The sequence below is a fragment of the Maylandia zebra genome, linkage group LG6, assembly GCF_041146795.1.
Source record: "Maylandia zebra isolate NMK-2024a linkage group LG6, Mzebra_GT3a, whole genome shotgun sequence".
NCBI lineage: Eukaryota > Metazoa > Chordata > Actinopteri > Cichliformes > Cichlidae > Maylandia > Maylandia zebra.
Window position 1 is genome coordinate 16,618,435 of NC_135172.1, and position 15,170 is coordinate 16,633,604.

Sequence of the window (15,170 nt, forward strand, 5' to 3'; positions counted from 1 at the left end):
ACAATGTAGCTTGCCATCACCAGTGTGTGAATGTGTGTGTGAATGGGTGGATGACTGGATATGTAAAGCGCTTTGGGGTCCTTAGGGACTAGTAAAGCGCTATATAAATACAGGCCATTTACCATTTAAATAAAACCTGATTAAAAGTCAAAGGTTGTTACTTGTATTTGAACTAAAAACTTGTGATCTAGAATTCTTTCACTGTTTTTTGACAATAGTGTGTTATTTATCATAAAGTAATTCAGAGTCATTCATACCAGAGTAACCAGTGAGCACAACATATATTTAACTTTCTACAGGACTTAAAGCTATTACTATAGCTTATAGCTATTACTTAACTGCACTACTGTATAGTTCTGTGTAAATAATCATTCTGTACATATGATGATTTTTAATCCTACAACTGTTTATAATTTGCATAGTTCACATTTCTGTATAACTGTATATCTCAGATTTCTGTAGTTTCTCATTTATATCCTGTACATAGTTTGTACTCACTACAGCCTGTACATACATAGTTATAGAATATTCACAACATATTTCATACCGTGTACATTGTAACATACCATAATAGACCCATTTCTGTAATATACTTACATATCTATATTATTGCTAATATATATTGTAATATATCTATATCATGGCTAAAGCACTTCTGGATGGATGCAAACTGCATTTTGTTGCCCTGTACCTGTGCAATGACAACAAAGTTGAATTCTATTCTATTCTATTATATTATGTAAAAGTCCAGACCCTCTGAGGATTATCTGAGTACTTCTAACATTACACAAAACAAAGGTCTCCATCAGTGTTCATGAAATGCTGGGTTTATCCTTCTTGTGAGGGAGCTGCTGGTGAAGATCACGAGCCCTGCTTGATCCCGGCGATGAGTTTCAGTCTTCCTGGTGTTTCTGAAATGATGCCTCTCACTGTGGGTCAACAGAACTTCTGGCACAGGACAGCTGTAATGAAAGAAATTGAAGTTTTGGAAATGCCCTATATGTGAGAAGCAGATTTTGTATTTACTTTTCTTTTGCCAATCAAGATAACAAATAGGGGTGGGCGATATAAACGATATATGATAGAAACGATATAAATTTGGCTAACGATAGAGCGATATAGTCAAAATCTCTATCGCGATAGTGCATGTTGATGATGTCATCAAGCTGCGCCTGTTTTGGTCGAAAGCATCGCAGCGGCTACAACCATTATCATCTGCAGATTATGGCGGGCGATAGTCATAGCAAAGAGATGAAGCACTTTTGAAATATGGGGAAAGCCAAAAACTGCCGTTCCTTCACTTCCGTAACATTGATTCATTAATGTTGAATTCTCTCGCAGCTGCTCTATTCCCATGCTGTTGCAGTATATTAATAACTAACCTCGTATTGTGGATGAATAATCTCAGTTGTTCTCCTGACTGAAGTTTGGCCCATGTATAGCATCCTGCTATGTGATTGCATTTGTCCCTGACCACCAGAATCCCTCACGTTAACTTTTATTGAGTGGAAAAAAAGTTAGCTGTGTCGCTAGCAATCACATTCACGTAGCACAACATTATATACCAGGTAGTCCAACTTCAGTAACCCTGCAAACGCCACTGCTGTTTAGTTTTCTGTCTTCATTTATGTTGGTAGCAGAGCTGTTTCAAAAGTCTCTCAGTCAGAACATGGTATGAAATGTTTAGGTGTAAACTAGCGAGCTAACTTCCTGTTAACTTCTAACTCCGTTAAATTTAATAAATTCTGTTTTCATGGATGCATGGATGTACAACTTAATTGTTACACCCGATAAAGCAGCAACGCTGATGATTTAATTAAAGATGAAAGAATTTAGACTGTTTTTAATTCTGTGTTCGTTTGACTTTGGGACCTGAAGAAGACGGAGTTTTGGACCCAGATTACTCCGCGAAGCTCTTCACTACGGCAGCCGTAATCCAGCAAGCAGTGCGGCTTACCAAAGTTGTACTAAAACATTTTTTAACAGATTTCTGCACGCCAAAATCGGTTCGAGGTCAGTAAGCACAACCAGAATTCATACATAAGGCACACTCTTGATTTTTGAGAAAATTAAAGGATTTTAAGTGTGCCTTATAGTGTGGAAAATACGTTATACAGAAGAAAAGAATATATCGCAATATATATCGTTACCGCACATGCTTCAAATTATATCGCGATATGAATTTTAGGCCATATCGCCCAGCCCTAATAACAAAGTATAATTTTCACCATACAATTACTAACCTTGTCATCTCCTGCACTGTCTGTTTTGGGCTCTGGGCTCCTCCTTCCCAGCGCTCATGAGACTGCTTTGATGCACTGTGGTATGAGGTGCTAACCTGTTGACAGTGTTGGGAAGGTTAATTTTAAAATGTATTCCACCAAAGATTATAGAAGTAATGTATTCTGAATACTTTACAACTACATGAATGTGCTATTGCTGTGTGATTTATTACTATTACTGAAGGCTACTCGCCATAACAACACCAACTAGATGTTAAAATCTTAATATAAATGAGTAACAGTAGGGTGGACATTAGGTAAGGCTGCAGCGATCTCGTGTAGAAAACTATTCAGCACGTATATAAAACAGGTCAGCGGCTCCGAACCGTAGTAAAGGGACCTCTGGCTAATACGTCCGGTTCGTGTCGGGCTCATAGCTGAAAACTAGCTTTACTTTGTTGTCTGGGTCAAGTTTGCTAGCGAGAGACAGAGAGGCGTTGAAAGGCTGCTTATTGTTTCGGAGGAAAACACGAACACAGTGTACAGTCGAGTCTTAACAGCTTACTTACAGCTGGGCTCGTCAGGCTCTCTTTTTGGCTTTAGTGGTTATTATTATATTTACATGCTTCCAGCTCCTGTTTCTGCTCCGTGACAGCTGTACTTTTCCTTTTTCTCCCTCCTCGCTCACAGACACATAACGGGTATGGCAGTCCATTCTCCCTGCAGCACTGCCCATGAGGCTACATTGTTTAGGGCGATGCCTGTAACACTCTGCTATTGCCTTCATATTAAATAATTTTTGTATAATAATTTTTAGAGGCTCTTATTGTGTGTTTTGTTTGGGTTTCCACCGGCGTGGAATTACCAAAAAATAGAGAGACCATAGCCTAACATATGAAACAGGTAAATACCGCCATGTAATCCATTTATTTCAACAAACTAACTGTATTCTCAATATCACCTATTGAACAGTAATTGTAACGGATACATTTACTCATATTTTGTATTTTAAATACGTAACGCCGGTGCATGTATTATGTTACTGCCCAACACTGCCTGTTGAGATCCTGAGATCCGCTCCTAGAACACCGGCCTCCAACTCCTGAAGAGACACGGGTGTCCCTAAATTTAGCAAATATTAGCTTCAGGCTAGCTTGCTACGACGAATAGGCTAATACCAGCATTTTACCACAACTTCACCAGATGTAGCTAAAAAAACTAAACTAATGTCCAGTCCAGTGGGACAGCAAGAAAAGATGACAAAAAATGATTACTTACTTGCGGTTTGGAGGTTCGAGCTGAAATTGAAGCAGCCATTGAAAGACGGGAAGAGAGAAAGATGGCAGCTTGGTCAGCACTAGTGGCCTCTATAATATATGCAAATACATGCGGGCCGGAAACCCCGCCCCCCCAGCGCGCCCCCGGACGCCAAAACAGTGCCAGCAGAGTGAAACTGAAAAATGGATTGAAACCGAAAAATGGATTGAAACCGAAAAAAAAAAATTGTAAGCGAAAACAATTCCATACTACAGCTGCTGCAGTGTTAAAGTGACGCAAGAGAAGAAGATGAGGGGTTATTTGCAAAGGTAAGGACTGCTCAGCAAGTGAAGTTTTAGAAAATCAAATTTAGATCTGCAATTAATGTTGATTCATTTTAGAGTTTTTTAACCAAATGTTGGATCAAAATTGCCAAATTATGTCTGTAAAATGTCTTCCAAAACAAATTAAATATACGAATTTTGTCTTATTCAGAGCTTGCATGAAAACAGCTGGCAGTTTAGTTCAAGCTACACCGGTTAGTTTGCTGTATCGTGATAACATTTACAATGATGCACTATTTGGGATGGAAGTACTGTTACTAGGTTACATCAGGGGTGTTAGGATCTTTGGGTCCTAACACCTCCTAGTTTCTTGAGTTTTTCTTGCTCCTCCCAGTTTTGTGGGTTTTTGGTTCATTCTTGGAGTTATTATGTGATTACACTCTAGTTCTTCATGTCCTAGTCATTGCATAAGTTATCACCCTCATACCTTTCTGACCTTTTGAACTGGTACACTCCTGCAAGATCACTGAGGTCTGCAGATCAAATGTTCCTAGCTGTCCCAAAGTCCAAATTAAAGCACAGAGGAGATCGAGCCTTTGCCGTGACTGCTCCTAAACTGTGAAACAAACTGCTGTTTCACATCAGGACCTTTTATTCCTTGGCTTTTAAATGAGAATAAGTTCATACTACTTTTATTTGTCTTATTTCTTACTCAGATCTTCTCACTTTATGCTTCTTAGATTTTGTCATGTCTTCCTATGTTTTTATCTCTTTTGATTATTTAAATGTACAACACTTTGCTCAACAGTTGTTGTTTTAAATGTACTATATAAATAAATTCAAGCTCGTTGCTGTAACCTGTTTGTATTTTGATCTTTTGAGTCTGTAAAATTTAGTTATCTTCATCTATGGCCCTGGTCATGCTTCTGTGTCTCACTGTGCCCTGTCCCTATGGTCGGTCACCCTGTTGTCTCAGGTCAGTCATGTCTCTGTGCTTATTTAGTCTTTACCTGCATCTAGTTTGTCTCGGGTCTCTGTGTTTGTTTATTTCTGGTCTTATTTTGATCGTCTCTTATGTGTGCATTGTGTTTTTGCTTCTTCTGTCTTGTTAGCCTGATTTAGTTCACCTGTGCTCCCTGGTGCACTCCATCTCCCTCATTACTTCCTGTGTCTGTTTAAGCCCTTGTTTGTCTTTCCCTCAAGCTGTGTGTCCTGTGAGTTCCTGTGTAGTTTCCTAGCTTGTATTCCCACATGTCTGCTTAGTCTTTCTATTCAGTCTCATGTAAGTTCAGCAATAACTGAGTTCAGTTCTATGCCTGAGTCCTCCATATTGTATAACAAATACCTCTCACACAGTGATAAAGGGTAGCAGACATTAATTTATATTTGAGGTGATGCTGATTAGACTGGTTTCTACTTTTTACACTAGATTTATCATATTAAGGGGGTTAGAAATAAGCCACATAGCTCACAACACATACAGTTATGTCTTGTTGAATTCAAGATAAAGAGCAGTGAATATCAGAGCAGCAGCACAAGTCAGCTGATCACAGTTTGTACACAAAGAAACTCACAGAACAAATCATTATGTGACTCGTTTCCAAGAAATCTCTAAGAAATTCTTTTCACTGCACTGCTACATCCAACCTTGATCCTGGTCCATCGTGTCCTCGTAATCCTGCTGAAGCTCAATTTTATGACACATTTGGAGAGTCTCTATAAATATTACCGTCTGTGTTGAACGTTTCAAATTCAGCCGTGTGAAGCACTCAACAGACATATAAAGAAGCAAGCATCAAGACAAAAAGTTTAAAGCTTTTTCACAACAAAGCCAACACTTTAAACCTGTATCACTTTTATTAAGAAAATTCAAAGTTGCTAGGTTGATCCTGATTGGCCAAAAAGTGACATTACAGCTCATCTTTGGATGTTTTGTTGGTCTTTTCCTCTGCGGACTCATTGGGCTCCTGAAAAAGAGGAAAACGTGTGAACTGTGGATTATTTTTAAAAGAAAAACAGCATAAATCTGCAGCGTTAACACAAACCTTGCTATCGCCAGCAGCCTTGTCGGCTTCCTTCTTCTCATCCACCTCATCCTCATCATCATCATCATCATCATCGTCGTCGTCATCCTCATCCTTTTCCTCTTTAGGTAAAACTCCTCCACCATCCAGGAATTTAGAAAATGTCTCCAGGTCCCTTTCTCCAGTGTATTCGATCACCTGAGAGAAAAGGAAAGAATGCAGTGTGTAGAGGTGTGTGTGTGCGCATGTGCGTGTGTGTGTGTGTGTGTGCGCGCGTGTGTGTTTACCTCTTTGTCACCAGCTGGGAAGTATTTGAGTGTTGGGAAACTCTTAATGTCAAGAGATTCCACTTCATTGGCTGTGGCGTCTATTTTGGCTATGATGATGTCATCATGGTCGGCATATTTCTCACCAAGCTGATCCCAGATGGGAGCCAACTCCTTGCAGTGTCCACACCATGGAGCATCTACACTCAGACACACAGAGATACACATACAAGGAACGTCATTCTAATGTTGGTGAAGATGAATTAATGAAAGGTGGATTATTTCAGCTGTATGTTACAGTAAACACAGAGGAATAACCATTTTAGAGATCTGCTTCGTTGCTTAAAGGAAATGTGGAAGGATAGGAGGTTCTTACCTTAAGTTCAGCTAAATAAACTTTAACTCCCTTAATGCCAACTCCCTGTTTGGTGCATACTAATCTACACACATTATATGGACCAAAGAACTTAGCCAACACGATGTTCCACCAACAGGAGCTGCTCGACATGTAAACTCATGCCATGAAGCTCCTGGTGCACAGTTTCTGTGCTGATGTTAATGACAGAGGTTTGGAGCTCTGCAGTTACTGAGTCAGCAGAGAGTTGGCGTCTTTTATGAACTATACGTGGTCTACCAACACTTACAGCTGATCGTGGAATTTATAGATGTCACAGAAAATGTTACAAACTGACTTGTTGCTATGATGGCATCCTGTTACAGAACCGATTCTTTCATAAATGTTTGTAAAGGCAGACTGCATGGCTAAGTGCTTGACTTTATACACCTGTGGCAATGAAACTGAAAGCACCTGAATTAAAAGGCGTTTCCTAATCCTTTTGTCCACATAGTGTATGTTCTTTATTTTAGAAATCCAGCTGAGCTGTTGGCCTGTCTTACTGCTCTTGCCCCATATGACTTTAGAGTAGTGACATGGCCACGTTAACAATTACTTGTGTTAAGTGAGAACAATAATCTTCTTACAGAGTATGTGCCCTTTCTCCACCTTAATGGGTGGGCCAATCTGAATGAAACTTGCATTACTAACATCTAGATGGTGTTTTTTTATAGATCCATTATAAACCCCAGCTCTGTTAATTTTCATGATATCATGTTCATTTTATCATACCTCTATAAATGTGATGTTATCTTCTCTGTTTGCGTTTCTTACTTTTGTTCATCTATTCACCACCAAATACAGAATGAAGAATTTGAAAAACTGCCGCAAGCCTGGCATGAACTTTAGGATTGGTTGTTGCTAACTAATATTACCTTTTTGCAGTTGTGTGACTCCATCCATATACTAAAGTTGGAATGTACTTCTGATTGTGTCCAGACTCAAGATACATGCAGTGCAGACGCTGAACGAATTTATTAATCGGTGGATACAAAAGGTCAGCATCACCAGATCAGCATCTGACTGAAGGTGAAATATCGTCACAGTCTCACCCTCTGCTTCTGTGTGCGTATGGCGCCAAATATTGGCCAAAAAAGTGTTTTTGAAGAACAACACTATGGCAAAGCACAGGTGACCATCGACCTTCTGGCTTTAAAATGCTATTTTATTAGACATTTTGTGGCTGTAGTCTTGACTGGTTGCATTGATGTTTGGCCAGCAAATTCTAATCAGCTGTTCAGTGTGTGCAAGACAACGTTTAAGCAAATTTTGGCAGGATTAAAAGATTAAAAGACAGCCACAGCATAATTATGCCTCGAACATATAAAAAGAACAGGTGTGAATTTATACTACTTTTTCTCCAGGCTAAGCCTTTTTCCCAAATCCGGATCTTTCTCCACATGCCCTGCTTTGATTACAGGAGTGGAATCAGTTGCTTGGTGGCTTGAGTTTCCAGCTGCCAATCATCTGCAATCATCTGTGCCTCAAATACCGGTCCTTAGCTCCAGCATGCTGCCCAATCACATAATCAGCCGTTCAGTTCCTCGAGCCACTCACTAAACCTCTTGCTAATTCCTTGCTGATCCACTCCTGGAGTGGACCTCCTCTGGTCTCCAGCTTGCACAGATTACTTGTGTCTGAGTGTCCCTCTCTGCTCTCACTGGCTCGGATTAGCCTTCGCTCTGTGTGCACGCTGCCAGCTCCAATCCTTTTACCAGCTCATTCTGCTTCTCTGTCTCAAACACTTCATGATGTTCTTTGGTAAACTGTAAATAAATGTTGCTTGACCATGCTTCTGCTTCCTGTCGCTTCACTTTGAGTTCTCTCCAGCTTTAACACAAGACTTGAATGATAATGTTATCATATATAGATACTGCATCTAATATCAGTACCTCCTTCACTCAATAGCTTAATCTACTTCTGTTAGTGCTTGTTTTGTGTCCTCTTCTGTAGTTTCTGTAACATTAAAATCGTTCAGTATGCTATAGACTCTACAGCCTTTGCTCCATGCTCTCTTGAGAGGATGTTTTGTTCAGAAGTAGTAAATTCAAGGAGTTTTCCCTCCTTGAATCCACTGTTGGTGGATATGCAAATATTTTTCTTGTCAAAGGTTTAAAGACTGCATTGGAAATGTCTATCCTCGGTGTTTGTGCAGGGTTCCAGCTGCCAAATTTCCTATTAGACCAGGACTCGCTTTTAAGTTATTGAGATGTCGGAAATCCTGCTCACAGGTAGGCTCATTAAAGTAAGATGAGACACCGGAGCAACTCCGGTGCCTCATTTAGCGAAGCAGCTTAAATCAAGGACTAATGAATTTGAAGTCAGAGAAAAGTGATGATCAAAGTGATGTTGGCAAACTTCACTGCAAATTTGATTGAGTTGAATAATAAATGAACGCTCTGATTTCACAAGATCCCTGTCCAGGATTTGACTTACAAAACTCCACAAACACATTTTTGGTCGGGTCCAGAGCGACGGAGTCAAAGTTCTTTCCCACCAGGATTTTAACTGGTCCTTTGTCCCAGTCCTCTGGGATATCCTCTGACCGATAGTAAGGCTGCAGAAGAAAAAAGGACCAGTTAGAAGAACTCGTACTTCTACAGTACTTTACTAGTTACATTACTTCACTCCAAGTGCTTTTAACCTAACATTCACAGTCACATACAGACTTGAGAAGGTGAGGACTGTCTGCATTTGTAGTACCTTTGCAGTACCATCCACAACCTCTTGGCACAGCTGTCGTAGTGAGTCTATGGTCAGTTCCTCTGAGTCATTGGCGTACTTCTTTCCTGTGTCCATATTAATGATGCGCATCGTGGGGGCGTCGTCCTTGGACACGGCAAAGTAGCTCAGCACGTGTGACAGGGGCTCTGACACGTCTATCAGAATGAACAGCAGCTGTATCTCACACACACACACACACACACACACACACACACACACACACACACACACACACACACACACACACACACACACACACACACACATTTCCAACAGTTTAGAGGACGAAGCACTGATGAAACAAAGTCTTCACCTTACATTGTAATGATCCGCATGACACACACACACACACACACACACACACACACACACACACACACACACACACACACACACACACACACACACACACACAGAGCAGGACAGTTACCTTTCCCTTGAACTCCTTGGCAACAGCCTTGAATTTTTCCAGGAGCCTCATCTGACTCTCCGCTGTGGAGTTCATGAACAGAAGGCAGTGCACGTTGATGCCAGAGTTGAAGACTTTGTCTGCTACCTGAAAATACACACACACACACACACACACACACACACACACACACACACACACACACACACACACACACACACACACACACAGTATTATGCTATCATTTTTTAAATTTAATTGCAGTTTTCTCTTCGTGTCTGCTCACTGGTGTGTGCGTTACCTCCTGGCTGAATCGGATGATCAGCTGCAGGCTGTTTTGCTTGATGAAGGTGGTCATGTTGTTTTTGTCCAACTTCCCTTCTTCTGACAACACAAAGTCTGCTCTGCCATCATCAAACTAGCAAACACACACACACACACACACACACACACACACACACACACACACACACACACACACACACATTTACATTTTACATACTTGAAATATTACACCTGCAGGATTAAGGTTCATAATTCTGTGCGTTCTTTCTCCACATCTATAACACAGTAGTTGCTGTATAATCTACCCTCTCAAATCCATAAATGTCATAGTAATTAATGTGTTTTGGTCTTTAATTCAGTTTTAGTGGTTTTAATGTTTGATTTGTTACCTCATGTGTACGTTTTTTCTTTCACATACAGTATGTTTAAATGGTTTTCTATGTTTGTTTTTTCTTAATTACCTATAAATAATATCAACCTACCAGGTTGCATTTTCCCTTTTAAATAAATACAAAGATTATTACAACTATTTTGTCATATTCTCACTGATTCATCAAAATCTGTTTTATAGTGAAGTTATTCAAAGAAATGACTCATAGACTCAAAGAAGTTGATTCTGTTATATGTCACAGTCTCTTTTTCTGATGTTTTTTCTCTTCATGGTCAATAGGATAAATAATTTACAGGAACACGCAGTCACCATCTCCGGACACTAGATGGCAGCAAAGCAAAGTATCTGCAAAGTATTTGTACCGTTTTGAAGAGCACCACGGAGCTGCCTTTCACCTCATACTTCTGGAAAACCTCTGGAGTGGCTGTGACTCCAAACTCTGTGTCAGGCGTGTCCATAGCAACTTCCTTAAACACCTGAGCAGCTTCACTATCCAAACTCTGCAGGAGAGGGCGAGAGCATGGAGTTACGAGCACTCATAGATGATTGCATGATTTAATGTTAGCCTCGACAGAAGGACAGACCTCGAAGAATCCCACTACAGTGATGTTATGGGCGTCTATGAACTGAGCTGCAGAATCTGCAGACTCCAGGGCTTCAGCACCGGCGCCAGTGCGACGCTTCATCCACTGGATTATCCCCGTCGTCGTCCTCTTACCTGCAGAGAAAAGGTCGATATAAAGCGGCTGTTTCAGGTGCTTTGAAGCAAAGAGTGCCCAACATCAGCTTGTAGCTCAGCTTTGAGCAGAAATGATAACAAGAGAGTAGAAACAGGCAGTCAAAGGAACAGTCAGAAAGTAATGGGTATTTGTAATATCTGCTAAAAGTCTGGCTTAATTAATAAATGTTGGAATTGCTAGCTAGCTTTTATTTTTAGTACTAGCTAAAAGGTTATGGGTAAATATTTGAAACAGCTAGTCAAAGTCATTTTATATCGAGGGGTACATACCGCCAACCCAGCTTTGACCTTAAGTAATCGGTCAGTATAGAGGTTTAACTGCATATTGCTAAATGTGTAGTTAAATGAGGGGGCAGGGATAGCTCAGTAGGTAGAGTGGTGGCCCCATGATCGGAAGGTCGGGGGTTCAACTCCACTGAACGGCTACCCTGAGGTACCCCTGAGCCGTCCCTACACACTGCTCCCCGGGCGCTGCATTGGTGGCTGCCCACTGCTTCACTGGGTGAATGGGTTAAATGCAGAGGAACTATTTCCCTATGCGGACTAACACATACATGAATAGAAAGTTTGCTGTAGTAAATGAAACAAATCTGTCTTAAATTGTAAGAAATAAATGTGTAAAAGTACAGAAAAAGTTGTGGTAGCTTATCGTGCAGACTGTCCTGTAATTATAAAGCACACAAGTGTCATTAATTCCCAAAAAATACCTTTTTTTTTTTAATTTTGGACCCATTTATTTCTACAGTCAATAGTGAAAAAACAAGAACGTTACTGTTGTTTGTTTGTTTATCAGTCACTTAATTACACTTGAAGTGCAAATAGCCTTGGAGAAGGTTTTTAGCAGAAAAAAAGTTAAAAGCCCCAAATTGTCATCTAAAAAACATTTCCAAACCTGTCCAGTGGCTGGATTGGACTGTTTGCTGGAAAAATGAATTTACAGTAATTATTTTAATTTTAAAAAGTGTAGCATGAGTTCAATTCAACATGTTTTAATGTGAGAAGTGATGCTGATGAAGGGCTACTTTTTAAAAATACAATTTTTGGTCACATTAGATTCTTATTGTAATAAAGTTGAGCGAAAGACCAGTAAAGACCTCTAGGCAGATTCCAACCCTTATTGCATATGGGTCAGCTGCTCTACTCAGTACCCATCCCACAGGCCTTTGTGGGAACCACAGCTTTGACACACAAAGACTCAGAAAAATTATAATAATTAAAAAATATCTAACACCAACTGGGTTACACAGTAGTTTAAACACGCACATTTGGTTCAGTGTGCAAACTAATAGATGATAACCCTCGAAGGTGCTGGGAGGTGGAAAAATGCAAACTATACACAATCAGGTGATGATGTTCACTGATGATGCATAAAGAGCTGCTTGTGTTTGTGTATAAGTGTGTGTGTTCACCGGTGTATTCGACAGGCTCTTTGCGGTCTCCATTGATGAAGAGTTTCAGAGTGGGGAAGCTTCCGACGTCAAACTCTTCGGCCAGCTCTTTCTCCTCCGTGGCGTCCACTTTGGCCAAGCGCTGCTCCGGCTCCTCCTCCTTCAGCTTCTCGGCAGCCTCGGCGTAAATTGGCTCCAGCTGTTTACAGTGACCGCACCAAGGAGCATCTACAGTACATATAAAAACACATGAACACACACAGTTCAATGAAAGTTCCAGAGAACTCCAGAGAGAGTGAGAGACAGAGGGAGACACTACAGGGGTTTGTCCACAGCAGGCCTCTGCTGCTATCAGCAGCTCCTGTCCAGATACTCATGGAAATGAGCAGCTGATAGAAAAGTGGCAGTTGGGCTCCGTCTTTCTCCCCCATGTCTCATTTCCTCGTCCTGGCCTCTCCGCTTCAGTTCATCTGTGGGAGAGTTGAACCCGCACAACACCTGGACAGGACGTGTCACGTGTGCGATAATGCCTCGGCGCTGTTAAAGGCTGGGAAAGGAAAGATTTTCTCTCTTTTGTAAATTGATCAAATTTTAAATTCCTTGCCAGCAAAATGAGATAATCTTTTCACTTCCTGCCATATTTTCTAACCTTCTTTGATCAGTTTAGATTAGATTATGTTCCCAGGATGAACAAGGAGCATTAATGCTTATTTTACATTTTAGTTTTCATGTTATTACATAAAATCTGCACAACTTACCTATGAGTTCTTCTTTATGTGGCGCCTTATGCCAACCTTCGCTGTCACTGATGTTATTTGTGCATAAAAGCAACTCAAATTTAATAACAATTGTGTTGAAGACAGAACAAAGCGATAAGGGAAAATTAATCACAAGTTATTACTGGCATCTAAAGAAGGAGAAAGAGCTCATTTATCATAATAATCAGGATTTTGTTCCAGGATATAAGACATCCCACTTACAGAATTCAACCAGTAAATACTGATTCTCGCTGAGGGCTCTTTCAAAGTTGTTGATGTGAAGGATCATGACGTTATTCTCCTCCTCTATCTCAGTTGTTTTCTCTTTCTTTGGTGCCTCTGCCTCCTCCTCCGCCTCCTCGGTTGTCTCCTCCGATGCCTCCTCAGACGTCTCCTCTTGCGTCTCTGTCTGGCTGTCAGTGCTGTCCTCGGCCTGCGTGCAGGAGGCCCACAGCAGCAGGCCCAGCAGCGCTATGAACAAAAGCTTGTGAGTCTTCATGTCTGCGTCTCTGTCTGAGCTGCTCTGGTACCTGTGCTTAGGTGTAGGTGACCGTCAATGCATGTGTCTTTTACTCTTTGTACGATTATTTATCTAAGATGAAGCGTGTGTGTCAGAATGTTACTGGCCTTCCCTGTCATCCAATCAGGCGTCACGCCTGTAGGGGAAACTTTCCAGTCTCGGCCAATCAAACGATGCCTTGTAGATTCAGAATTGGGTAAACTGGATAATCGACTGCTGTGTTTGATCACACGTACACCTACTCGTATGTTTGTGTTTGTGTTTCTTTTGTTTATAGCGTTTAAATAGACCTCCCCATACACCACGTGGTAGCATTAAAACGCTTTTAACTTTAACTCCTCTTTCTGCTCCTTATCAAACCCTCATTTACCTAAAAACTCCCACAGTGATACTAACAAGTGGATTAACAACTCTTACCATTTATCACACCCTTTATGTTTACTCAAACTACAGAGACCACTTTCCACAGTTGCCCCTGTCATGACCTCAATTTTAAATCCACAGCACCATTAATCAAGAAAGATAGCAAGTTTCTCTGTTTTCTCTTCAAGCTAGCAACGTGAAATATCACTGAAGCTGAGTGCTGTCAACATAGTGCTGTCTTTGTCATGCAGATGCTTTGCGTTTTACTGTGCGTGTCGATGTGCGCTTCAGTTAATCTAAAACCAGTACATGTAACACTCACATACGCACGGCTCACAGCGCCGAGTCTTTCTCCACAGGCAGAGGTTGTCCAGCTGTTTTCAGGATTTTAAAACTTGCTTCAAAAGTTGAGATTGAAGTTTGAGCTCTTAAAACAACCGCGAGGTTCTTTTCTTTTAACCTTTGTGTTCCTCTAAAACGTATGTTTTGAAAAGTCTTACTTATTTGCTGAATTCAGTTTTTTTTATATAGTGCCAAATGAGAACAACAGTCATCTCAAGGTTTATATTGTAAGGTAAAGTTTTTATGAGCAAGCACTTGGCAACAGTGGGAAAGAAAAACTCCCTTTTAACAGGAAGAAACCTCTGGCAGCACCAGGCTCGGGGAGCCGTGACCGGTTGGGGTTGACGAGAGGGAGACGGGACAAAAGACGTGCTGTGGAAGCCACATCTGTTTCTGTTTATAACTTTAAAACTCAATGACTATCTTGGAACTTTATTGAACTACGTCCAGGTTTCTCAATGTTGCTCTGAGATTCAAAGAAGCAGGTCATTGCTTCCAGCATCCTCTCTGTCTCCATTTTTAGTTTCCTGTCGTCTCTCTAATACCGATTCGCAGATAAAGGTAAATTGCGCATTAATGTGAAGGGTTTCACTCCAGGAAACAGCTGCAAAAGAAAAGTTTGTGTTGCTGCCCGTCTGTTTAACCTTGGACAGCTTCTATGTACAATAGAGATACCGTGAGATAAATGATGGGTGTGGTGAGTAGTGTTTTCTTTACACCTGTAACCCAATGCTGTAGCCACACACAGCAGGGATGTTACAGCGTCCTGGAGTGCACCTGTGCAACCATGTGGCAGAACAAGAA

The 15,170-nt window shown here is 40.9% G+C and overlaps 1 protein-coding gene and 1 long non-coding RNA gene across 2 annotated transcripts; both read right to left on the minus strand.

Moving 5' to 3' along the window:
- Window positions 1-193: 193 nt before the first annotated feature.
- Window positions 194-3,587, minus strand: LOC112434932 (uncharacterized). The gene is made up of 3 exons (XR_013099152.1): window positions 3,501-3,587; window positions 2,244-2,338; window positions 194-962 (listed from the first exon to the last, which is right to left on the minus strand). It is a non-coding gene; the product is annotated as an uncharacterized LOC112434932 (long non-coding RNA).
- A 2,014-nt stretch (window positions 3,588-5,601) lies between these two features.
- Window positions 5,602-13,718, minus strand: pdia2 (protein disulfide isomerase family A, member 2). Its single transcript, XM_004568360.2, has 11 exons — window positions 13,364-13,718; window positions 12,405-12,611; window positions 10,841-10,974; window positions 10,619-10,756; window positions 9,882-9,998; window positions 9,602-9,727; window positions 9,151-9,345; window positions 8,884-9,004; window positions 6,075-6,253; window positions 5,809-5,985; window positions 5,602-5,730 (listed from the first exon to the last, which is right to left on the minus strand). Exons 1-11 carry the CDS (start codon window positions 13,638-13,640, stop codon window positions 5,674-5,676), a joined length of 1,728 nt encoding a protein of 575 aa, XP_004568417.2. The 5' UTR covers window positions 13,641-13,718; the 3' UTR covers window positions 5,602-5,673.
- Between the last annotated feature and the right edge of the window lie 1,452 nt (window positions 13,719-15,170).